This window comes from Scyliorhinus canicula, chromosome 9 (genome assembly GCF_902713615.1).
Source record: "Scyliorhinus canicula chromosome 9, sScyCan1.1, whole genome shotgun sequence".
Taxonomy (NCBI): domain Eukaryota; kingdom Metazoa; phylum Chordata; class Chondrichthyes; order Carcharhiniformes; family Scyliorhinidae; genus Scyliorhinus; species Scyliorhinus canicula.
Window position 1 is genome coordinate 29,567,786 of NC_052154.1, and position 26,062 is coordinate 29,593,847.

The 26,062-nt window shown below is 46.9% G+C and overlaps 1 protein-coding gene across 2 annotated transcripts in view; it reads right to left on the minus strand.

The window, feature by feature from the left end:
* The window catches only part of wwp2 (WW domain containing E3 ubiquitin protein ligase 2), a 260,110-nt gene that overhangs the window by 181,371 nt on the left and 52,677 nt on the right, over positions 1–26,062 (minus strand). For both annotated transcript variants that reach the window (XM_038806387.1, XM_038806386.1), the window contains exon 4: positions 20,356–20,477. In XM_038806387.1, the coding sequence (XP_038662315.1) occupies positions 20,356–20,477 (122 nt within the window). The remainder of the gene's footprint in view (positions 1–20,355; positions 20,478–26,062) is intronic.

The following is a 26,062-nucleotide window of genomic DNA, read 5'->3' on the forward strand; positions in this document are numbered from 1 at the left end:
CCACTTTGGTAGCAAAAACAGGAACGCAGACTACCATCTGATTGGTCGTAAATTAGGAGAGGGGAAAATGCAACATGACCTGGTATCCTTGTACACCAGTCGTTGAAGGTAAGCATGCAGGTACAGCAGGCAGTAAAGGCGGCAAATTTTATGCTGGGCTTCATTACGAGAGAATTCGAGTACTGGAGCAGGGATGTCTTGCTGCAATTATACAGGGCCTTGGAGAGGCCACACCTGGAATACTGTGTGCAGTTTTGGTCTCCTTATCTCCCTCTATAGTTCTTGCTGTAGAGGGAGTTCAGCAAAGGTTTACCAGACTAATTCCTGGGATGGTGGGACTGAAGTATGAGGAGAGATTGAGTCAGGTAAGATTGTATTCGCTGGAGTTCAGAAGAATGAGGGGGGATCTCATAGTAATCTATAAAATTGTAACAGGACGAGACAGAGTAGATGGAAGAAGGATGTTCCAGATGGTGGGGGCATCCAGAACCAGGGGTCACAGTCTCAGGATATGGGGGAGACCATTTAGGACAGAGATGAGGAGAAATCTCTTCACCCAAAGAGTGGTGAGCCTGTGGAATTCGTTACCACAGGAAGTAGTTGAAGTCAAAACAGTACATATTTTCAAGAAGCAGTTAGATATAGCACTTGGGGTGAAGGGAATCAAAGGATATGGGTGGAATTAGGCTATTGAATTGGACGATCAGCCATGATCATAATGAATGGCGGAGCCAGCTCGAAGGGCCAAATGGCCTCCTCCTGTTCCTATTTTATATGTTTCTATGTTTCAGTGGGAGTGGTTTCATTGCAGTATTGATGTAAGCCTACTTGTGACACTAATAAAGATTATTATTATCACCTTATTCAAATCCTTTATGTTCTGTTCCCTATTGTTACCAGCTTGCCTTAGGTAAACATCTGTTTGCAGTGTTGCTAGGCTCATCAACATATCAAAAGCACAAATGCCAGTAACACAAGCAAACTGTCCCTGCCTTTAAAGCAGCTCACATAGAACATAGAACAGTACAGCACAGAACAGGCCCTGCGGCCCTCGATGTTGTGCCGAGCCATGATCACCCTACTCAAACCCACGTATCCACCCTACACCCGTAACCCAACAACCCCCCAACCCCCCCACCCCCCCTAACCTTACATTTCAGGACACTACGGGCAATTTAGCATGGCCAATCCACCTAACTCGCACATCTTTGGACAGTGGGAGGAAACCGGAGCACCCGGAGGAAACCCACGCAGACACGGGGAGGACATGTTCCAATAGTTTTTTAAACTATATAACCAACAGAAAACATCCCAATTTATTGGATTTCCCTGATACTTTCATGTCATCACTATGTTTCCTGACATTAGCCTGCAGCTGTCACTTATAGATCCTTCAATAAAGCAATCCCACAATTAGATATAGCTTCTGCTCATTCAATTTAATACAGGTTACTTTTTTGTGAAACAGGACAAAGAGTAGGCCACTTAGCCCCCCAAGCCTCTTGCATCATTCAATGAAACTACAGTTGATCTGCAACCTAGTTCCTCATACACACCTTTACTCCATATCCCGGAATACCTGAGATTAGGACAAATCTTTCACAGATTTAAAATTTTATCATTCATCTAACATTAATCTCCATTTTCAGAAGGGGGTTCCAAACCTTTCTCCAGAGAGGTCTGGATCTAATTTTTTAGACTGTCATAACCCTCACGAGGACCAGAAGGAATCACTTATTGATCGCCCCGTGAGGCTTGTGGAGTACGAGTTCCCAAGGTCACAGGGGGCTAGTTGCTGAGCCCATTAAACGCCGTCCCAGACCAGGTGTTGTGTCCGGACTGGGACACTGATGTTGTGCTCTGCAGATGCGCCTTTACTTTTGAGTTTAGAATAAATCTGTTTAAACCTTCATCTTCATCTCTCCTGGATTACTACAGCCTCCTAGTCCTAGGTTTCCCAACCAGCAGACACCACTTCTCTTTATCTGCCCCACCTGTTCCCCTTAAAATCATGAAAACTTGTGTGAAATCACCCCTCAACCTTCTAAAATTCCAGATAGTATCACCAGGTTCTCCTCTCAATCTAACCCTTAAGAATACGGGTATCGTTCTGGTAAACCCAAACCTGTTCTCTTTAATCTGACGAAAATTTTCAAGGCGTCCAGTCACTCGACCCTTAATTATACATCCAGCAATTTCCCAACACGAGATGTTAGACAAACTGGTCTATAATTCTCTGGTTTCCGTCAATCACCTTTCTGCTAGAGTGGAATGACGTATGCAATTTTCAAACCAAAAGGAACAGTTCACAAATCGAGACAAACTTGAAGGATTCAAGGAACGGCATTTTCAGTGTTCCTACCTACTTCCGATAAAACACTGGGATAAAAATAATCAGGTCCTGGGGGTGTCACTCAAATGCTATTATTTTCATTATTGTTATTTTCCTTCCCAAAACCCTTCCCAAACCCGAACTGCCCCAGGACCTCCCACAGATAATCCCACTCCACCCAGTCGAAGGCCTTCGCCGCATCCATAGGGACCTTATCTCCACCTCCCTACCCTCGCGGGCATCATGATCACATTTAAGAGCCTTCTAGCATTGGCCCTTAACTGCCTCCACCGTCATGTGTGCCCAGTGGACCACCTTAAATTGTCTCATGTGCCAAATTGAGCCTGGTCCTCCCCTATCGCCCCTGGGACACAAACCTCTATTCTCGAGGCCAAAATCTTGGCCAGCAATTTGGCATCTAAATTCAAAAGGGAGATTGGCCTGCACGACCCCCGCTTTGTTCCGATCCTTCTCCCGCTTCAAAATCAGGGAACTCGAAGCCTGTGACATCGTTGGGGGAAGAGCACCTCGCACCCTCGCCTCATTAAAGGCCCTTACCAACAAGGGCCCCAGCACCCAGGAAAACATCTTGTATAATTCCACTGGGTACCTGTCTGGCCCCGGGGCCTTGCCCGACTGCATAGCCTCCAATCCTTCCACTGCTTCAAAGAGCCCGATCGGGGCTCCCAGACCCTCCACCAACTCTTCCTCCACCCTTGGAAACTCCAATCCTTCCAAAAACCGCCTCATCCCCTCCACCCGCCACTGGGGGTTCCGACTCGATTTTGAAATACTGTTCATGCTAAAGCTCACTATGAATACTACAACATCCCAAAGTCAAAATATTCCCTCATGCAGTTGGGTCGGCAAACTCATTATACTAATCAGGTCAAGAGCAATAAATTGATGCGGGCATGATTATATGAATCAAAAACAAAGTGCAACAAAACTAGAAAGAGATCACAGCTGTTTCTTTGACCTGGAGGAAACAGTTGAGGAAACACAGTTAAATTTGGGGGAAAAAGAACAAAAATAAATTGAATTGCAGGTTCACATAACAAAACCATGTTGAGAACCTAGAAATCTTTATTTTAAAAATTTGATACCATGTCAGGTTACAGATGCAGTCTTCCAACCATTCTTCCGTCTGCGTCTAATAGGGCCACAGGAGATTGAAATATATTTTCTAAAAGCAATGTCTGCACAGGTAAAATCCAGTAAGAAATGCGATCAACTGATTTGCAGTTTAACGTACTGGCACACAAAGGATTATTGAAGCTGGGAATGGCTGTAAAATTATAACCTGTAATGTGCATATCTGTAGCCAATTGTACGCCATAAATAAGAATTACTGATTGGGGAATTTTCGTTAAGTGTTGCCTCCCCTCTGAAGGATACAGCCTCTATAATTTGGTCGTTAAAGGACTCTCTCATAAGGTAATGCTGAGTGAGCTGACTATTGCAAAAGGAGCTCCTGTTCATCATGTTTCAAGTACAAAGAAGAATTATTCAACAATTAAGCTACAGAATACAGTAGCTAACTTGATAAAGTCAAAGTATTGTATAACAGTGAGATACAATTTAACATGGTACGGTGTTAACTTGGAACGGTGCACTGATAATGTAGGAGCTGAATGAAATACACACTGTTTCCAGTTGCTGTCTTCTTACTGGAGATGATCTGATATTGCAACCACTTAACAAAATCCCTGTGGGAATAGAGTCACAAAAGACAACAGTACTTTCACAAACTGAGCAAGTTTATTTTGAATGTCTCTCTCTCCTAAGTATTGAGGGGGTGCTGCACACTCAAAGGTGCTGTCCTCCATGAGAAGTTAAGTCAACTTGAGAAATCCTTTTATTCCGCCTCTCAGGCAGAAATAAAAATCGGACAGAATTATTTAAAGCACAGCAGGTATGTTCTCCTAACACCAGAGCCAACATTTATCACTCAACCAATGCCAGACACACATCATAGAATTTACGTGCAGAAGGAGGCCATTCGGCCCATCGAGTCTGCACCGGCCCTTGGAAAGAGCACCCAACCTAAGCCCACACCTCCACCCTATTCCTACACCTTCACCCTATCCCTGTAACCCCATCTAACGGGCAATTTAGCACAGCCAACCCACCTAACCTGCACATCTTTGGACTGTGGGAGGAAACCGGAGCACCCGAAGAAAACCCACGCAGACATGGAGAGAACGTGCAGACTCCACACGGACAGTGACCCAAGCCGGGAATCGAATATGAAGCAACTGTGCTAACCACTGTGCTACCGTGCTGCCCATTGGATCATTTTTTGTGATATTTTGGTTCCATTTGGTGCCATAGTTCATACATTAAAACAGTGAATATACTCCAGAGGGACGCAATTGTCTGTCAAGTACTTGGGATGACCCAGGGTCACAAAAGGTGCCACATACACAAGTTTTTTTTATTTCGTTGAAGGATCTAATTTTATGGAGATTGTGAAATTAGAACAATAAACAGGTTTCACCAAAGATATTTATAAATTTTGACCAAATATTGCCTTCCATGCAGAAGATATCTACTTTTTATCCAACATGTATCCCCCATTTGCTTCGATGCTGAGGATAAAGAGTCGAGGAGGTCGGCCTTTAAGCATATTCCCAGCATTAATGTCCTCTCAGAAAAGGGGGAACAAACTCTCCAGAGTCTCTCATCCACCTTATTACTGACTTGTGCAACTAGACAATTGATGTGCAAAAGACAATTAGCATTTATTTAGCATCTTTCATGACTACAGTCATTCAAAAAGTGATTTACTGCCAATAAGTACTTTTGAATTGTGGTCACGGTCATAAGTTAAGAAATGCAGCAGCCACTTTGCACACAGCTAGTTCACAGAGCAAGCTCCCACAAGCAGCAATGTGATGTGTTACAATCCCAATTGATATTATAAGTGGACGGGAAGATCCCAAAATGGAACCCTGGCTCAAAAGACTAACTTACTTTTTTTAATAAAAGAGGAACCGGGTCACAGGACTACTAATTGGTTTCTTCAAGAAGAAAAAAACAGGGGGCAGCACGGTAGCACAGTGGTTAGCATTGCTGCCTACGGCGCTGAGGACCCGGGTTCGAATCCCGGCCCTGGGTCACTGTCCGTGTGGAGTTTGCACATTCTCCCCGTGTCTGCGTGGGTTTCATCCCCACAACCCAAAGATGTGCAGGCTAGGTGGATTGGCAATGCTAAAATTTCCCCTTAATTGGAAAAAATAATTGGGTACTCTAAATTTAAGAAAAAAAAAAGAAAACAACATTTATTAAACATGGAAAAATTTACCTCCCCTCCCCCCGCCACCGTTACCTTAACAAACACACACACATTTAAAAGATTAACATGGATTACAAAGTACATCGTAAACTACAATAGTCTTATTAACACCAAATGTCCCTTTTAAGCACACAAGATGACTGTGGTCAAATATACACACCCCACTCTGAACCCAAAGTAGTATCTGTGGATATCTCCTCAGAATCCCCCCAAATGATGATCACAAGAGTTTCCAAACTCCACTCCCAAAAACAGGCTTTAAAATCTTCTCTCATAACAATGCTTTCCCTCAGCAGACTGTAGTCCAAAATCCAGTCCAGATTTTACAAATGACACTTTTAAGCCAAATTTCCTCTCCACTTTTGACAGCGAATCCAGTCCAGGATTTTACACCACCCCTTTTAGGATTTCTTTGTCTTGACTGCTGATCAAATGGCTCACAATTGCTTTAACTCCTAATTTCCAAACTCTATTAAAGTGGCTTCAGACGTTTGCTTTACCTTTAAAGGCTGCTGTCCCCTTAAATTTGATGACTGAAATTGTATCTTTAACTCAGAACACTTGGTTTACTCTTTCTTGAATTCTTCTGAACAATATCTTGGCTCACTTCACTCCAGCCATCTTAAACATTCTTACTGTCTCAATTCCCTGGTTATCTGGACTGTAACTTGTATTTTAGGAAGCCTGCCTCTTTGCAGCTCGCATCCTGTCCAGTCTTTCTTCTGAAAGAGTTGAGAGACATACACTCCAAGGTCCTGTCTCCAACTGTCCTGGCTTTGAGTTAAAACTAAGAACAGAGGAAAGCCCTTCACTCTGGAAAGTGGCTTCCTGTTGCAAAACAACGACTTACTTCCATTTACTCTTCATGCCACAGCCCTCTCGATGCGCAATAGGGACACAGTTGGAACTGAACCAACCCCCACACATACGAACACCTTTGTCCAGCATTCATCTAACTCTAGGTTTTACCCTTCCAGGCACAGAAACATTAAATTAAACCCACTTAAAACTATACTTTATTTGTAATGTTTACCGATACAAATGCAAGTCCGTTAAAACTACCTTTATTTTCACTAGCAGGTGATCACCACATAATCTGTTTTTGTGATGTTGATTGAAGGATAAATATTGTCCACGTTGAACAGGAAGGAATTTCCTACTGCACAAGTTTGGCCAATTTAGCCATCATGCATTGAAAACTGAATAGTGCAATGGGAACAAATGCTTGTTCTCAACCTGCTTAAAAATAAACCTGAACTTTGAAACTAAACAATGTTATTGGAAGAAGACTGATCAACAGGAGCCGGCCAATTCAGGGTGATTGAATGACAGGCAACATTTATACAGTCTGATGTTACAAACCGTTGAAGCATTTATTTGATGGGAAATGAAGTACTTTGTTTAAAATATTCTTTTCTCTTCTTTCTCATCCTGTCTAATCTATAATTTATTTTAAATCTGTGCCCATTTTATATCTCTGATCATGGATGCAATAAATTAACCTCTAACTTTTTGAGTGAGTCGTCAGTTTCTCTTGCAATTTGCAGGCCAAATCAAACTAGAAGCCTGAGTGAACCCGAGGCTCACTCACTGCCAGCAATAACTCCCCAGATGTTCTTCAAAACGGGATTGTTTCCGTCCATCGGAGGGGGAAGACAGAGCCTCAATTCGGGCTGCGCTTATTTGTGTCGCAACACTAGGAGGAGCACTTCCTGCATCTATGCAGATACCCTGTCAATCAACAGTCAGTCTTTGACTTTCTTCATTTGTAAGTAGACAGATATCCTAAATTTAAATTAGAGTCAGAAACCGAAACCTGGCATTAGGGAGTAAATTAAAACATATTCACTGGCTGTTACCCAAGATGTTCTGTTCACTTGTCAATCATTATCCTTAAAATTCTCAAGAGGTACAGCAAGGTATGTCTTTCATAGGGCTTTTTACAGATTATATCAAAAGGATTTATTCAATTTTCTACAAACGGATATAGTCTTTTTTTTCAATAAATTTAGAGTACCCAATTCATTTTTTTCCAATTAAGGGGCAATTTAGCATGGCCAATCCACCTACGCTGCACATCTTTGGGTTGTGGGGGCGAAACCCACGCAAACGTAGGGAGAATGTGCAAACTCCACACGGACAGCGACCCAGACCGGGATCGAACCTAGGACCTCCGTACCATGATGCAGCTGTGCTAACCACTGCGCCACCGTACTGCTCCCGGATGTAGTCCTTGGTAAATAATCAAACAATATTAAATTAAAATAATCATTGCCGAATGTGGGAGTTTAGACCATGGCTCAGGGCTTAGAGCCCATTAATTACCAACTGGACTTCCGGTGGCTGTGATGGATCAGTAAGCCACACATCTGGGAGCTCCCGTTTTAAAGAGATTTTTCGGCTCTTTTGAGAGCCCAAAACGGAAATTTTTCGACGTCTCCCGGTGGGGGAAGGTGTGCTGAACGACTTTCCCTGCAGTCTATGACTCGAACTCGGAGTGGAAAGGGGGAAATAACAGCAGCAGCACCTCAGAAAAAACGATGGGAAGGGATCCAAGATGGCCGCCGACAGAGCTCCAGTGGAATGGAGACTCTGGGCCCAGGAACAACAAACTGATCTCCTGCGCTGCTTTAAAGAATTCAAGGATGAAGTACTGAGCTCTCTGCAGGAAACGAACAGAAGGCTGTCAGAGATTCAGTCCACTCAGGGTGCTGCCATCAAGAAGTTGCAGACGGACTTCCGGTTGCGGCTATGACTAGCTAAGCCGCACATTTGGAAGCTCCTGCAACAAAGGTGTTTTTGGGCCAATTGGAGGGCCCCAACAGCGCTGAAAAAACGAATCCCGGTGGGGGAAGGTCCCCTGAGGAGAACTAGACCGATTTTATGGTCGGTACCCGGAGTGGAGCGGCAAGAAAAACGGCAGCAGCTCCCCAAAAAAAGCGGGGGAAGAAAATCAAAATGGCGGCCGGCGGTGCATCGGAGGAGTGGAAGAAATGGGCGGAGGAGCAGCAGGCCGCTCTCCTCCGTTTTTTCACGGAGATGAAAGTGGAGCTCCTAGAGTCCATGAACGCGACGGCCACCAGGTTGGTGGGAGCCCAGGCGATCCAAGAGGCGTCGATTAAAGATCTGCAGCAGGAGATGACCGCGAGGGAGGAGGAGGCCACAGTCATCGGGGCAAAGGTGGAGGTGCACGAGGCACTCCACATGAAGTGGCAGAGCCGCTTCGAGGAGCTGGACACTCGGATGAGGAGGAAAAATTTGAGGATCCTGGGCCTGGAAGAAGGCCTGGAGGGGTCGGATCTCCCGGGATATGTGGCGGAGATGTTGAGCTCCCTGATGGGGGAAGGCGCCCCTGGAATTGGAAGAGGCATACCGGGTCATGGCCAGGAGGCCTAGGGCAAACGAGCCCCCGAGGGCGGTGCTGGTGCGGTTCCAGCGGCTAAGTGATCGAGAGAAAGTCCTGAGGTGGGCAAAAAGGGAGAAAAGCAGTAAGTGGCAGAACTCGACGGTAAGGGTGTACCAGGACTGGAGTGCGGAGGTGGCAAAGCGGCGGGCCCGGTACAACCGGACAAAGGCGGTGCTACACGCGAAAAAGATCAAATTTGGAATGCTGCAACCGGCGCGCTTGTGGGTCACCTACAAGGACCAACATCATTATTTCGAGTCCCCAGAGGAGGCCTGGACCTTTGTACAAGAGGAAAAGTTGGACACGAACTAAAACCTGGGAGCACCGGCGGTCGTAGCCGCCGGGGGACTCTTGATTGAGCAAGTGGCCCTTTTCTTTTTCAGGCCAGGTCGGAACTGGGTAACAGTTTCGTGGATTGTTTGGGGTGTTTTTTCTCGAACGGTTGACTTTTCTGAATATTTTGAAGGTTTCGAGTTGTTGGGTGTTTCTGTATATTTGTACTGTTGAAATCTCTATTGTGGGTCGTTGGCTTCTTATGGGGTGTTTCTTCCCGTTTCCAATTTCCCTTAGTTATTTACCCCTCTTACCCTTTTTCTTTGGGTGCTTGGGGGGGTTTTTTGTTCTTTTTTTCTTTTCGGGTTATGGTTATCTGCGGTTATTTATACTGTTTGATGGAGGGTGATGGTTGGGCACACTGTTAGTTGATAGCTAGTTAATTATTTTGTTATTTAAGTATGTAGTTAAGTATTTATGTATTTAGTTGCCATTGGGTATTTATATCGTTAAGTTGGGGAGACGGGACGGGGGGGAGCGGGTTGATTATGCGGGTCTTTCTCGGGGGTTTTAAGGGGATCTTTCACGGGCGCAGATGGGGTGAACCGGGAGGAGTCGGAATGTGGCAGGAGCAGCCGGGTCAGCGGAGACCAGCTGACTCTCGGGAGTACGATGTGGGGTACATCGCGACTAGGAGGGGCGAGCAAGGGACAAGACATGGCTAATCGACAGGGAGTAGGGACGGGTCGCTCTGCGACCCGATTGATCACGTGGAACGTAAGGGGGCTGAATGGGCCGGTCAAAAGATCAAGGGTCTTCTCACACCTGAAGGGACTGAAGGCTGATGTAGCAATGCTGCAGGAGACTCATTTGAGGGTAGCAGATCAGGTCCGCCTGAGAAGGGGGTGGGTGGGACAGGTGTTCCACTCAGGCTTGGAAATCAAGAACCGGGGGGTGGCGATTTTGGTGGGAAAGAGGGTGTCGTTTGTGGCGGCAGAGGTGGTGGCAGACAAGGAGGGCAGGTACGTGATGGTGAGGGGTAGGCTGCAGGGAGAGAATGTGGTACTGGTAAATGTGTATGCCCCGAACTGGGACGACGCGGGTTTTATGAGGCGCCTGCTGGGCCTCATCCCGGGACTGGAGGCAGGGGACCTGATCATGGGAGGGGACTTTAATACGGTGTTAGACCCTGGGCTGGATAGATCGAGTTCCAGGACGAATAGGAGGCCAGCAGCGGCAGAGGTGTTAAGGGGGTTCATGGAGCAGATGGGAGGGGTAGACCCATGGAGATTTGGTAGGCCTAGGGCGAGGGAGTATTCTTTTTTCTCCCACGTCCACAGAGTGTACTCTAGGATCGATTTTTTCGTATTGAACAGGGGGCTGATACCGAGAGTGCAGGACACGGAGTACTCGGCCATTGCGATATCGGACCATGCACCACATTGGGTGGACGTGGACATGGGGGAGGCGCGGGACCAACGCCCGTTGTGGCGCCTGGATGTAGGGCTGTTGGCGGACGAAGAGGTGTGCAGAAGGGTGAGAACGGGCATTGAGAACTATCTGGGTACGAATGACACAGGTGAGGTGCAGGTGGGGACGGTCTGGGAGGCCTTGAAAGCAGTGATTAGAGGAGAGCTGATCTCCATAAGGGCACACAGAGAGAGGAAGGAGAGGCAGGAAAGGGAGAGGCTGGTGGGGGAGCTCCTAGAAGTAGATAGGAAATATGCGGCGGCACCAGAGGAGGGGCTATTAAGGGAGCGGCGTAGCTTGCAGGCCAGGTTCGACCTACTGACCACTAGGAAGGCGGAAATGCAGTGGAGAAGGGCGCAGGGTGCGGCGTATGAGTACGGGGAAAAGGCGAGCAGGATGCTGGCAAACCAGCTCCGTAAGCGAGATGCAGCCAGAGAGATTGGGGGAGTGAGAGAGAGGGGTGGGGACGTAGTGCAGAAGGGGCAAGAGGTGAATAGGGTCTTTAGGGACTTCTATAGGGAATTGTATAGGTCTGAACCGCCGAAGAGGAGAGGGGGAATGAAGAACTTTCTCGACAAATTGGGGTTCCCAAAGGTACAGGAGGAGCTGGTGGAAGGGTTGGGGGCGCCGATAGAGCTGCAGGAGCTAATTAAAGGGATAGGCCAGATGCAGGCGGGGAAGGCGCCGGGGCCGGATGGGTTCCCGGTGGAGTTTTACAGGAAATTTGTGGACTTGGTGGGTCCAGTGCTGGTGCGAGCCTTTAATGAGGCGCGCGAGGGGGGGGTTCTGCCCCCAACAATGTCGCAGGCCCTGATCTCCTTGATTTTTAAGCGGGACAAGGACCCGGTCCAGTGCGGGTCCTACAGGCCCATCTCCCTCCTGAATGTTGACGCCAAGCTGTTAGCAAAGGTCCTGGCAACCAGGATAGAGGACTGTGTGCCAGGGGTAGTCCATGAAGACCAGACGGGGTTCGTGAAGGGACGCCAACTTAACACAAATGTCCGGAGATTGTTAAATGTGATTATGATGCCAGCAGTGGAAGGGGAGGCGGAGATAGTGGTAGCGCTGGACGCGGAGAAGGCATTTGACAGGGTGGAGTGGGAATACTTGTGGGAGACGTTGGAAAGGTTTGGGTTTGGGGAGGGATTTATCAAGTGGGTAAAACTGCTCTATTCAGCTCCGATGGCAAGTGTGGTAACAAACGGGAGGAGGTCAGAATATTTTGGGCTCCATCGAGGTACTAGGCAGGGATGTCCCCTATCTCCCTTACTCTTTGCATTAGCGATTGAGCCGTTGGCGATGGCACTGAGGGGTTCAGGGGGGTGGAGAGGACTGACAAGGGGAGGGGAGGAACATCGGGTCTCGCTCTATGCGGATGATTTGTTGTTGTATGTGGCAGACCCGGAGGGGGGAATGCCGGAGGTAATGGGGATACTAGCGGAGTTCGGGGACTTTTCGGGATATAAATTAAATCTGGGGAAAAGTGAGGTCTTTGTAATACACCCGGGAGACCAAGGGGAGGGAATTGGGAGGCTCCCCTTCAAAAGAGCAGTTAAAAGTTTTAGGTATTTGGGGGTGCAGGTGGCAAAGAACTGGGGGACCCTCCACAAGTTGAACTTTTCCAGACTGGTGGAACAGATGGAGGAGGAGTTTAAGAGGTGGGACATGGTGCCGCTGTCGCTGGCAGGGAGGGTGCAGTCAGTTAAAATGACGGTCCTCCCGAGGTTCTTGTTTTTGTTCCAGTGTCTGCCCATCTTCCTCCCCAGGGCCTTTTTCAAGAAGGTAACGAGTAGTATCATGGGGTATGTGTGGGCACATGGCACCCCGAGAGTTAGAAGGGTCTTATTGGAGCGGAGTAGGGATAGTGGAGGGCTGGCGTTACCCAACCTTTCAGGATATTACTGGGCGGCAAATACATCGATGGTACGAAAGTGGATGATGGAAGGGGAGGGGGCAGCCTGGAAGCGCATGGAGAGGGCGTCCTGCGGCAACATAAGCTTAGGGGCACTGGTAACGGCACCATGGCCGCTCCCTCCCACGAGGTATACCACGAGCCCGGTGGGTGGCGGCCACCCTCAAGATCTGGGGGCAGTGGAGGCGACACAGGGGGGAAGTGGGAGGTCTGATAGGGGCACCACTAAGAGGGAACCACAGATTTGCGCCGGGAAACACAGGAGGGGGATTCCAGAGCTGGCAGAGGGCGGGTATTAGACAACTGAGGGACTTGTTTATAGAGGGGAGGTTTGCGAGCCTGGGAGAGCTGGAGGAGAAATTTGGGCTCCCCCCGGGGAACACGTTCAGGTACCTCCAAGTGAAGGCATTTGCCAGACGACAGGTAGCGGGGTTCCCCGCGCTCCCCGACAGGGGGGTGAGTGATAGGGTGCTATCAGGGGTCTGGGTCGGGGAGGGGAAGATCTCGGACATCTATAAGATTATGCAGGAGGTGGAGGAGGTACCAGTAGAGGAGCTGAAAGATAAGTGGGAGTTAGAGCTGGGGGAACAGATAGAGGACGGGACATGGGCAGACGCCCTGGAGAGGGTCAACTCGTCGTCGTCATGTGCGAGACTAAGTCTCATTCAATCTAAGGTACTGCAGAGAGCCCACATGACGGGGACAAGGATGAGTCGGTTTTTCGGGGGTGAAGACAGGTGTATTAGATGTTCGGGAAGCCCTGCGAATCATGCACATATGTTTTGGGCATGTCCGGCACTGGAGGAGTTCTGGAAGGGGGTGGCAGGGACGGTGTCGAGAGTGGTGGGGTCCAGGGTCAAGCCAGGATGGGGACTTGCGATCTTCGGGGTTGGGGTGGAACCGGGGGTACAGGAGGCGAGGGAGGCTGGAATATTAGCCTTTGCGTCCTTGGTGGCTCGGAGGAGGATCCTGATTCAGTGGAGGGACGAAAGGCCTCCGAGTGTTAACACCTGGTTAAACGACATGGCAAACTTCATCCAATTGGAAAGGATCAAATTCGCCCTGAGAGGGTCGGTGCAGGGGTTTTTCAGGCGATGGCAACCCTTCCTAGACCTCTTGGATCAGAGATAGAAACTGAGGCCGTGACAGCAGCAACCCGGGAGGGGAGGGGAGGGCGGGAGGGAGGGGGGAGGGGGGGAAAAGACGAAGGAAGTACGGTAGCGGTGGTGGCACGGGCAAGGCCTGCCCGAGGACGCTGCTAGAAATGATAAGTTGGTCTGACTGTCGGGGGGGGGGGGGGGGGGGGGGGGGGGGGGGGGGGGGGGGAGGAGAGCGAGTAGGGGGGGGGGGGACTTTTTCTTTTTCTTGTTAAGTAGGGGGGTTTGACTTTGTTTTGTTATAATTTAAATGTAAATGTAGGGGGGGTTAAAATGTTTGTATTTTGAAAAATTTCTTCAATAAAAATTATTTAAAAAAAAAAAGTTGCAGACGCAGGCCATTGAACGAGAGGAGGAGGCCGTGGTCCTCGTGAGTAAGGTGGAGGGGCACGAAGCACTCCACAAGAAGTGGCAGGAACGCTTTGAGGAGCTGGATCACCGCATGAGGCGGAAAAACCTGCGGATCTTGGGCCTTGCAGAGGGGCTGGAGGGATCGGACCTGACAGCCTATGTGGCTGTAATGCTGAATTCGCTAGTGGGGGCCGGATCTCTCCATCTGCCCTTGGAGCTGGAGGGAGCGCACAGGGTGCTGGCCAGGAGGCCCAAGGAAGATGAACCCCCGCGTGCGGTGCTGGTGAGGTTCCACCGGTTCAGTGATCGGGAGTGCGTGGTGCGCTGGGCCAAGAAGGTGAAGAGCAGCAATTGGGAGAATGGGGTAGTGCGGATCTACCAGGACTGGAGTGCGGAGGTGGCTAAGCGGCGGTCCGGATTTAATCGGACGAAAGACGTGCTTTATTAATTACCAACTGAGCTAACCAGGAATTGCCTTGACAAAACCTTTCCAATTTGCTTCCGAGCACTGTTACTTAAACCTATAATCTCTAATTCCATTTTGTATATTTGTGATGCATTGTAAATTCAGCAAGTTTATCCCCAATAATAAAGCAGAGATCTGAAGTGGTATTTGATGCTCTGCAGCCATCTGGGCAGCTTGGACTGTCCTGCCGCTGAGTGACAAGACATTAGAGTCAGTCACACTTGCAGCAGCGGCTACAATGCACGTGCGGAACCGTTCCTGACACCTTTGCAGTCAGTGGCAGGAGTTACAGTGTTCAGTTTAGCATTTCTGCTAGAAAACTGCAACTCCTAACACCACTGGAGTGTCAGCCTTGATTTGCCCCCCCCCCCCCCCCCCCCCCAAGCCCTGGGGTGGGATTTGAACCCACAATCTTCATATTCAGAAGCAAATGCACTAATGACTGATTCACAGTTGACACTAAACAGTTAGAAACATGGAAGAGACAAGTAAAAATAGTTGACTACTAATTAAACTTTCAACTCACTCTCATGCCAAAATAAATGCTAAACCGAGGTCCCTCTCATAAACATTATGAACACAGCTCCTGCTTCTGTACTGTTGAAGTACCTCGGTATTTTTAAAAAAATATTCTTTCACAGGATGTGGGCATGGCTTGATTGGCCAGTATTTATTGCCCATTCCTCATTGCCCTCGAGAGGATATGGTGAACCTCCTTTTTGAACCATTGCTGTCCATCTGATGTAGGTGCACCTACAATGCTGTTAGGGAGTTCCAGGATTTTGACCCAGTGACAGTGAAGCAATGGCGAAACTGTTCCAAGTCAGGATGATGTGTGGCTTGAAGGGGAACATGCAGGTGGTGGTGTCCCGTGCATCCGCTGCCCTTGATCATCTAGGTGGCAGAGTTTGGGGGGGGGGGGGAATTTGGAAGGTGCTGTTGAAGGAGCCCCGGTGAATTGTTTATACATGGTACACACTGCTTCCATTGTGCAGTGGGGTGGAGGGAGTGAATGTTTGAGGTGGTGAATGGGGTGCCAATCAGCTGGGCTGCTTTTGTCCTAGATGCTGTTGAGTTTTAGTGTTGGAGCTGCACTCAGCCGGATAAGTGGAGATTATTCCAACATACTCCTGACTGATATACTGTGAATAGTGGACATGCTGCTACTTTTGCAAATTACTTTCAACCTATGTCCTCTCATTCTGAATCCTTTCACACGTTTTTGCCTATATAGTCTGTCCAAAAGCCTCACAAATTTGAATACCACTACCAAATCTCGCCTCAAACCTCTTTTCACCAAAGAGAACAATCCTAACTTCAAAACTGAAGTTTTTCATTCTTGCATTCTCTCCAAGGCCTTCACGTCCTTCCTAAAATAGTGTCCAAATTGACGTAATTCTCTAGCTGAGGCCAAAACAGTGACTTACACAAATTCAACATCACCCCCTTTCTCAAGTAATCTATGCCCCATTAATAAAACCAAGGATATTGTATACTTTATTGACTGCTCTCCCAATCTGTCTTGCCATCTTCAATGGATATACACCCAGCTCCCTCTGCTTCGGCGTCCACTTCCTGGTTGTACCTAAATTTTCTCTATGTTCTTCCTACTAAAATGAATCACTTCACATTTCGCTGCATTGAACTTCACCTGCCACCTGTCTGCCCATTCCACCAACTTTTCTATGCCCCATCAAAGTTCTACACCATCCTCCTCACCAACACTTCACAAGTTTTGTATCATCTGTAAACCAAATTTTTGCCCTGTACATCAAGCTTTCAGTCATATCTGAGAGGATGTTTCCCCTTGTAGGAGAGTCTAGAACTAGGGGATACAGTCTAAAAATAGGGGTTTTCCATTTAAGACTGAGATGAGAGAAGCTTTTTCTCTTAAAGGGTTGTTACTTTATGGAATTCTCTTCCCCAGAGAGTAGGAGAGACTGGGTCATTGAATTTATTCAAGGTTAACTTAGACAGATTTTTGATTGACGAGGGAATCAGGAGGAATGATGGTCATATAGGAAAGTGGATTGGAGACCACAATCAGAACTACCATGATATTGAATAGCACAGTGCAGGTTCGAGGGGCTGAATGGTCTGCTCCAGCCCCAGTGTGCTCTTGCCTGTCTCATTGGTTTCACCAAGAGAGAACCTAACCATCTCCCCTTGATATTACATTGCATTATCACTGAATCCATCACTATTAAAGTCGTGGGGAGGTTACCATTGACCAGAAACTTAATTGGACCAGCTACATAAATAGCATGGCTACAAGAGCATGACAGAAGTTGGGAATTCCGTAGCAAGTAACTCACTTCCTGACTCCCAAAGCCCATGCAACATCGACACAACACAAGTCAGGAGTGTGATGCTATACTTTTTTTTTTATAAATTTAGATTAGCCAATTATTTTTTCCAATTAAGGGGCAATTTAGCGTGGCCAATCCACCTACTCTGCACATTTTTGGGTTGTGGGGGTGAAACCCACGCAGACACGGGGAGAACGTGCAAACTCCACACGGACAGTGACCCAGAGCGGGATCGAACCTGGGACCTCAGCGCCGTGAAGCGGTTGTGCTAACCACTAGGCCACCGTGCTGCCGGTGTGATGCTACTTGCCTGGATTGGTGCATAAACAACACTCCAGGAGTTCAACACCACACACGATAAAGTATCTCACTTGATACCAGAAGACAGCATTCTAAGTTCCAGTATAATGAATCAGTACACCATAGGTCTATGTCCATAATTCTCAAGTTCCTGATCTCAGCAATGTCATCAGGGAGACATGTTGAGCAATTATCAACTTGTCACCCATAAAGCAAAGGAACATTTGTAAAAGACTGGGAACTCACAGAGCCAAGCTGTTGTCTGAGAGCAGTGTCAGAGGGAGCAGGTTACCTGCACATCTGTTCTCTCAAGTGACCAACTGTGCAAAACCTGAACAATGTGCAGAAGTGGAAACAATAAAAGCCTCAAACAAATTAGGGTGAAATAACCACAATACTAATTGTTCTGTGGCATATTATGCAAAAAATAATCCAAAAGTACTATTTCACAACAGCATTGAAGGAAAAAGGTTTAGAATGCTGATTTCTCCAAAATTAATATTTTTCTATCAGCTCCTAAAATTTACAATCCCACAATTCTCCATAATCAAAATAATCCCAGTACCATTGATCAGTGAGTAATATCACATGACGAGAGGTATCATCATCTTTCTCAACTCAATAATCTACTGTTGTAGCTAAATGGGTAGGCTGAATCATTTATTTATTTATTTTTAAATGTTTTTATTCTCCATTTTCACATTTTCCTTCAAATTTACACCCCCCAACAAGCAGTAAACGGTAACAAATACAAAGTCAATAACCCTTAAACAACGATCCCATCCGCCCACCACCCCAACCAACAGCCCACCTGTCAATATATGCATCCAATAAAACAAACCCTCCCACAGTGGAAAAAAAAACAAAGGCAAAAAAGAGAAAGGAGTCTGGAATCGCCCATGGGCACCATTAACCTATAGAGTGTTCCCCCCAAAAGAGTACCGTAAATGACACCCAAGAGTTGCCAACCCCCGCCCCTCCCCCCCTCCTCAACTCCTCCCCTCCACTTCCTCTTGTAAAAATCCTCCCCCCCAACCTTGGTTCCTTCCCCCCAACTTACCACCCGGCTAGACCCCTCGGACCCTGTTCTGCCGGGCTCTGATGGCCGCAGCCCCTCCTCCCCCCCCCCCACCTCACCCCTGTTCACTGGCCGGTTTAAACCGGCCAGCGTGGAGGCCCCCGCCCGGATCTCTTTCCCCCTTGATGGCCCCAGGAAAAACCCAGAAGTCCCCTTTAGCACACAAACCCCGCATACAATTGCTGGCTTTGAAAGCAGACCAAGCAGGCCAGCAGCACGGTTCGATTCCCGTAACAGCCTCCCCGAACAGGCGCCGTAATGTGGCGACTAGGGGCTTTTCACAGTAACTTCATTTGAAGCCTACTCGTGACAATAAGCGATTTTCATTTTTCATTTCATATATATATATATATATATAGAACGTTGGCTCCTGTAGCCCATACACCAGCACGCAGTGAAACAAAAAAAAAGGAAAAAGTACGGTAATGAGGCTACATCGGTACGTGACCATTTCTCAATTCTGCCACAGTCCTTCTGCCTTCGCAAAATCCTCCGCTGCCCCAAAATAAAAGTCCTTGAACTTGTAGGTCACCCTCAGCTTCGCTGGATATACAATGCTGCACTGCACCTTGCTAATGTACAATGCCCTCTTCACCCGGTTGAAAGCAGCCCGCCTTCTCGCCAGCTCCACCATAAAGTCCTGGTACACGCGTATACCAGCTCCAGCCCACTGCACTACCCGCTTCTGCTTAGCCCAACACAGGACCTTCTCCTTTACACTGTACCTCTGGAAGCACAGAGTCACTACTCTTGGCGGCTCACTCGCCTTTGGTACAGGCCTCCACGACCAATGAGCCCGATCCAGTTCATATCGGGAGGGATCATCCCCCTCCCCCAATAGTTTCGCCAGCTTCGCAGCAAAATACTCAGTCGGCCTCGGTCCTTCAACTCCTTCGGGCAGCCCCACAATCCTCAAATTCTGTCGCCTGGATCGGATTTCCCGGTCTTCCATTTTGCCTCGCAGACCCTTGTTAATCTCCATCACCTTCCGCAACTCCTTCCCCATCGAGGCAAGTTAATCACTGTGCTGCAATAATGTCTCGTCCACTTCCTTCAGCGCCTCGCCTTGCTCCCGCGCCTCCGCCACTGCGCTCGCCACCGCCATCCTCACCGGGGTAATCGTCTCCTCCACTTTCAAAACCGCCCCCTCTCCTTCCTCATTGCCTCCAAGGGTTTTGTAAACTGCCTTTCGACTTCCACGGCCATCACCTTAAGTTATTTCTTCAGCCGTAAGCAATGCGGCCTTCCCTGGTGCCCCAGCCTCCATTTTCTTTACTGACCCCGCAGTGACCTTTCCACTCCCCGGCGGACTTTCAGCCGCTTTTTTCACGCCCGTTTTTTTGCTGATCTTTGACATTTCCTCCCCCTGTGCTGTCTCCCAACTGTTGCTGCCTCCGCTGCCCTTAGGACCGGGTGTTCCCCCCCCCACCCCCGACAATGCCGTAGGCTGAATCATTTATGATCAGAAAACACAAAGGTATATAACTGAGGAAAAGAAAAAGAACCTCTCAAAATGATAACAGCTAGTTTAGTCCAACACATTGTTCATTTCTCTCTAAATGGTTAATATCGTAATGTAGAACAGCAAAGCATTTATTTGTTCTCAACTCTGGCAGTTTGGATGCTGTGCCTTTAGGCACAGACTGCAACACATCAGCCACACTGTTTGAGCTGCCGTCACTAATGCTGTTAACATTTGAGTTTCCTCTCCAAGTACTCGTTTCTTATACTCAAGTGAGCGTCAGCAAGTCTCACACCATAATTAAGTCTTTGATATCTGGATAATTTTTGCCAACAATTTAAAACAGCCAGATTTCTACCCACTTGTCAGACGTTCGCAATACAAACTTTATTCATTTCTTTTTTTAAATCAGGTAAGTGAAAACAGTGGATAGCAAATATTGCAAACCATTTGGTCAATGATTTTTGTTCAATAATTACAACATTAATTTTAGCATGCAAGTCTTCACAACCAGTAAAATTGTACAGAAAGAGGAACTCACACTTCTCATTGTTCTTCTTTAAAATGTCACAGACATCAATAACCACATTGCCAAAGAGTTCATTTTTCCAGGTATGACTGTTCCAGACTTTCAGCTCCAATCTGCTCTGTGATGTTACATTCCTAAGATGAAAGACACGTCATTACGATGGACAGAAGAATTCAAAGCAAATATGGAAACATTAAAAACCCATGAAATTCCTAGAGCAGGTTTTTAAATTCTATTTGCGTTGTTCAGATTTACCTTATACCTAACATAGACACCCAAAGTATGTCAAAAAGGGATTCTGCAACAGAATGGACTTCAGCCCAGTTAGCAATTTTAAATATGGAATTGCATGCTCCAATTTTCAATGCCATGAAAATATAACTCAAGCAGAAGACATTTCCTTTTCAAAGAGACGCTCTTCCAAGTGAGAATGGCAAAGTATTTGCCATAGGGGAAGCAAGAAAATAAAACGCACTTGAGTCATCAAATTGTTCCTGTGCATCTCCTGCAGTAATGAAATCTAACAACAACATTACCTGAAACATTAACCTGCTTGTAAAGATATTGGATGGCCAACTGTGCATTTCCATTCTATTAGAAATAGTTCTATGAATGCATCCAGATGCTGGCCTGCTTTCGCACCTTATGCAGCTCATAGCATTCCTTTTCTTGATCCCTTCCATTGGTGGAACTAACTTTATTGCCAGGTTACCTTCTGCTTTTTCTGTTATAAATCACAGGCAGTACTGTCAACTTCATCAGCTGAAGGGCATTGAATTGGTATTTCTAGTTACTCTCCTCTTTTGAGATGCTGTGTTAGTAATTAACAGCTCAGCACGACACAGACAGGGGGCAGCATTGTTGTTGGGTGCGGGAGTTGTATATCCTATTTGACAGAGCCGGTAGCACCGACGTAGCTCCTTCCCTGCACAAATACGCGCACACACCCTTAAACTACACTCATTGTTCTGCATTTTCCCTTACCATGCTTCAATAATTTATCTATTACCATTACTCTGTTTCATTGTGTGTTTGGGGGTCCTGATAGGGTTCTTTGGGGCTTGTCTCTTCTCCCAAAGTGAGCTGTTCAAAACTGTAGTTTATTCAAACCATTAGTCTAGTTTGGCTAATCTGCACATATTGGGAACTTCTTCCACCAAACCTGTTACGCTATCATGTAATGTTGCATCATTGCATCAGCATCACGTGCTTCTGACATTAACTCTTTACACTCCCTGCAACACAACATTGCTTGCTCTAACAATGCGGTAAAAAATGAAATCAAAGACCCTTCATCACCGACTCTGCAAAGAAAATAGTATTTCCTTATTGTCCCATTGATTCAGAATTATATTGATCTTGTTCTGCCCAGTGAAGTCATTTCATATTCCTAACTTTCAAGATACAAATTTAATGTGGACTGTTCAAAATTGTCACTTCTTTTTTTAAATGGCCAAAGCGCTGTAGTGATGGCCACTGAAGGCCAGATCAACTGGCATGCGTATTCAAAGACAGTCTCTCTGTCTCACAACGACACAACGATACATGCCAGATTTAGAGGCGTCAGCCACACCCTTCCTAAATTCATCGCAAAATATTCCTGCATTGAATGGGTTTCTTCGGAAACAAAGGAGGTGATTATAGGGATGAATGCCTTCAACCAATAAACCAGGATGTGACTAAACAACCCAAGACCATCATCATATTTGGAAAAGTAACTGAAATTGTTGTGAGTCATACCCAGTTTGATCCTTTGTCATCTTAAGTGCTGTCTGCAGAAAGACAGCAGATGAAAAGGCAATAACACCTATGCGCAAGTACTGGAAGCAGTCACATCGCAATGTCCCAAGCCTTTCCAGCAACACATCAAACTGACTTCCTTGGTAACGAGTCTACAAGCAACTAACGTCATGACCTGCAGAAATTCCAACCCTTCAAGAGAATCCCAAAACATCTTTGGCATATGATTTCAGTCGTTGAATTCCCCCTAAACTACCCTATATTTTCTTTTTCAGGCCTGCAGTACCCGTTTGCCACAAGACAAATCACATGAATTATGAATTCTTTTTGCTGATGACCTGTTCTCTTCTTTCCTGGAGCGTGTTTGGCTGTGCGCCTGTAAGTTGTGTGCCATGTTTGATTTTGGTGAGAGCGTGTAAATAACTAATCGCCTTTCTCTATTCAAACACACAAAAGCTTGCTGCTAGTTATTGAAATTGTCCGCACACTCAGTGGTTAAAACAAATGCCTCTCAAAAGCATACTGATTGCGGACAGTTAGGTTGGGAACAGGGTTTCGAGCAGTTCACTCACACTGTCCATAACCATTTTCATTAAATCCCCTTGTCTACCCCAGTGTAAATATGTCCAGTAATAGTTCACTGCAGTGCTATCTGACCCCTGATATCAACATTGTGGTGAATGTGATTCACACTATATATAGTTGCCAATATCATTCCATGTATATATGTTCGTTATCTACCCGTTGTAAGATCAATGCTTTATATAGGTGCCAATATAACTCCGTGTATATATGTTCACTATCCACCATTGTAAGTGCAGTTGCACTATCCGACCACCAAGGGGAGTCGCTCTGGGAGTACGCGAGAGTTTGTATTGCGCTCCTCCCTTGGCTCCACCCAGGACTCCTCCCCCTGGGACCGATGTATAAAGATCAGTGCCTTAGAACCAGCCTGCCAGTTCATCTGAAGTTCAACGACGAATAGGCTGGCTCTGTTGTAAGTGTATTAAAGCCTCTGTTCAGATCCAACTACACGTGTTCGCTGAATTGATGGTTCCATCAAACATAATAGCAGATCAGCTTTTTCCAAACAGAATTCTGTTGTCCCCCCCTCTCAGCAGTTAATGCCTTTCATTGTATTATCTATTTTCACCTACCTGCAGCTCCCCAGAGAGTTGAGCAGTAGGACGTTAGGGTTTAAGTCACTGTCACCTGAGAATGTAAATATTTCTATTTCCTTTAGATGATTACCAATCAAGAGACTTTCCAATTCTTCCCCCTTCATGCAGCTGTATCACTGACATCACAATCCTAACACAACAGCCCAATGTTACTGCTTCTAACGCGGCTGTGCAGAAAAAGCCGGATAGACATCAATTCCCACACCAAAGAGAAACCAGGCCCGGGGTTGGAGCAGTTAAACAAAGTTGTGAAGGGACCCAATTCTCTTCCAACCACACGTAGCCTGTTGTACATTTAAAGTTAAAGCAAGATGGTCACCAAGGGGTCTTCAAATACACAGTTCGGACTTTTGTCAAGTCATCCAACCCTGATGTGCTAGGTTATTCGGATGTCTGACCGGAGAAGCAGTGACACATTTCCCTACTAGGGAAATACTGCCAGGGAACAGCAGCCAGAGCTAGAAGGGGCCAAGAAAGATTCTTTAAAATATTGAAACACATTTCTTCCAGGACGAGGTATATCCCAATAGTATCAGAACTGCTAGGGGAGGGGCTAAGGGAGTTAGCTGATGGGCTGAAGACTACCTTCTGTACTATAAAATCTGATGACTATTAAAGATGACGGAGAGGGGTATATAGTTATTAAGGAAAAAGGTGAAATACAGCTCAAAGTGCAAGAGGCTAAAATGAGCAAAGCGTAATTTATGTGAATATCCTAATCCAGGGGTTCCCAAGATGTGAAGGTCCTCTAAGGGGTCCGCGAAGCTGGTGGCCCTTCATGACTGGTGAATGCCAAAAGGGGTTCCATTTGATGAATGTGCAGGTGGAGTGTGACCATGAGATGTGCATCATGCACAGCTGCGCCGATACCCAGGCAGTGCGCACGACACCTTCATCCTGGCACACTCAAATGGTTTATGACCCCTTTTTGTGGCGCACTCTTGGTTGAGGGGTTGGCTCTTGGGTGACAGGGGTTATCCGCTGCATTCGTGGCTGATGGCGCCTATCCAGAGGCCACAGACCAACGCGGAGACCCATTACAACGGCGCCCATGCAGCGGCAAGGAGCAGTGCTTCGGCATCTTGAAGATGCGGTTTAGGTGCCTGGACTGCTCAGGAGTGGGACCTCCAGTATAGTGCTGGAGAATCTCCCAGATCGTGGTGGCCTGCTGAGTCCTCCACAACATCATGCAGCAGAGGGGAGACATGCTGGGGCGGGAGGGGCATGCGTGGCCTACAGGTAGTAGTGGGGCCTCCGCGATAGAGAAAGACGTGAGCGTGTGTGTGCATGTGAGAGAAAGAGGGGCATGAGCGTGCATGCAAAAGAAAAAGGGCCCAAACGTTTACGTGCGCTACTGAGTTGAATCAGAGACAATCCTCATTTGACTGGGGAGGTCGGAGGTGGTTGGGGTGTGGGCCAGCTTGTAGTTGTTGTTTTGCTGGTGAACAGGCCTGCTTCTTGGTGGCGTTGTATGCATCGGGATGATGAACGCACTGGTAAATGCTACTCTGATGATCTCCACTCAGTAGTGCAGGTTTTTGGTGCTCACTTTGATGAACTGCAAAGTATCCTTGAGAGAAGGTCCAACAGGGCACATTGTATAAGTCTTCGATGCTTGGAGCCAGGTAGAGGTCCTGACAATTGCTCTTAAGCTGTCCTGTCCATAATGCTCGTCGTGAGGGGTTATAAGAGGCTAGCCACGTAGGGCCGTCGTTCAATGTAACTTTGAATAGTCCGAGTATTCTTCAGCGATTCTGTCATGGCTTTGGTCTTTCCAAGGGTCATAAATAGTGTTATTATCTTGCAGTTCATCAAAATTCTGGACTTTATTTCCTTGTGATTTTGCTGTTGATTTCATGTTGCTGCCTTTTCTCCTGACAAAGGTGTAAGATGTATGAGCATGAGGATAATTCGGTATCCTGTTTTACCAAAAACCGTTTTGATTCGGTAAAGTGATGTGGTTGGTGCAGTCTTATCCTTTTTTTTTTTTTAAAACGTGTGCTGTAATCCTTGCATCCATGAGATGGAAGTACATTTTAGGCACCCCTTACCTTGTTCATAGAGGAGATGAGTGGAGCCATAATAATAATCTTTATTGTCACAAGTAGGCTTACATTAATACTGCAAAGAAGTTACTGTTTAAAGCCCCCAGTCGCTACATTCCGGCGCCTGTTCAGGTACACGGAGGGAGAATTCAGAATGTCCAAATTACCTAACAGCACGTCTTTCGGGACTTGGGGAAGGAAACCAGAGCACCCGGAGGAAACCCACGCAGACACAGGGAGAACGTGCAGACTCCGCACAGATAGTGACCCAAGCGGGAATCAAACCTGGGACCCTGGAGCTATGAAGCAACAGTGCTACCCACTGTGCTACTGTGCCGCCTCTGATGGGTGCATGGTTGATGTGGTGTTGAGTGAGAGGGTTATTAAGTCATCACTAGGGTTAGGGATAGCCCCAGTTGGAGCTAATTATGTCAGGTTTTCATTTTGCTTGTTTTTTTTTATTTGAATTTTGTGAAAACATATTTGTCTCCTTCAAAAGCCTGCGCAGATCATGTATCCTGAAGAGGACAGGGTTCCTGCTGAATCTAGTTTGTGGTTTGGCATTTATAGGGGGAAGTGAGTGGTGGAGCATGCCTGGATGAGAGAAGTTTATCCCGTTCGATTTGTTGAAGCGAGAATCTGCATGTTATGTCCCTGTGTTGTCGGAGCCCTTCTTCGGTTTGGGGCTAGGTTCGATGGGGGACGTTAGGCACCCTCCTCCAAGTGGTCTGATATATTGGTTTCCTCAATGTC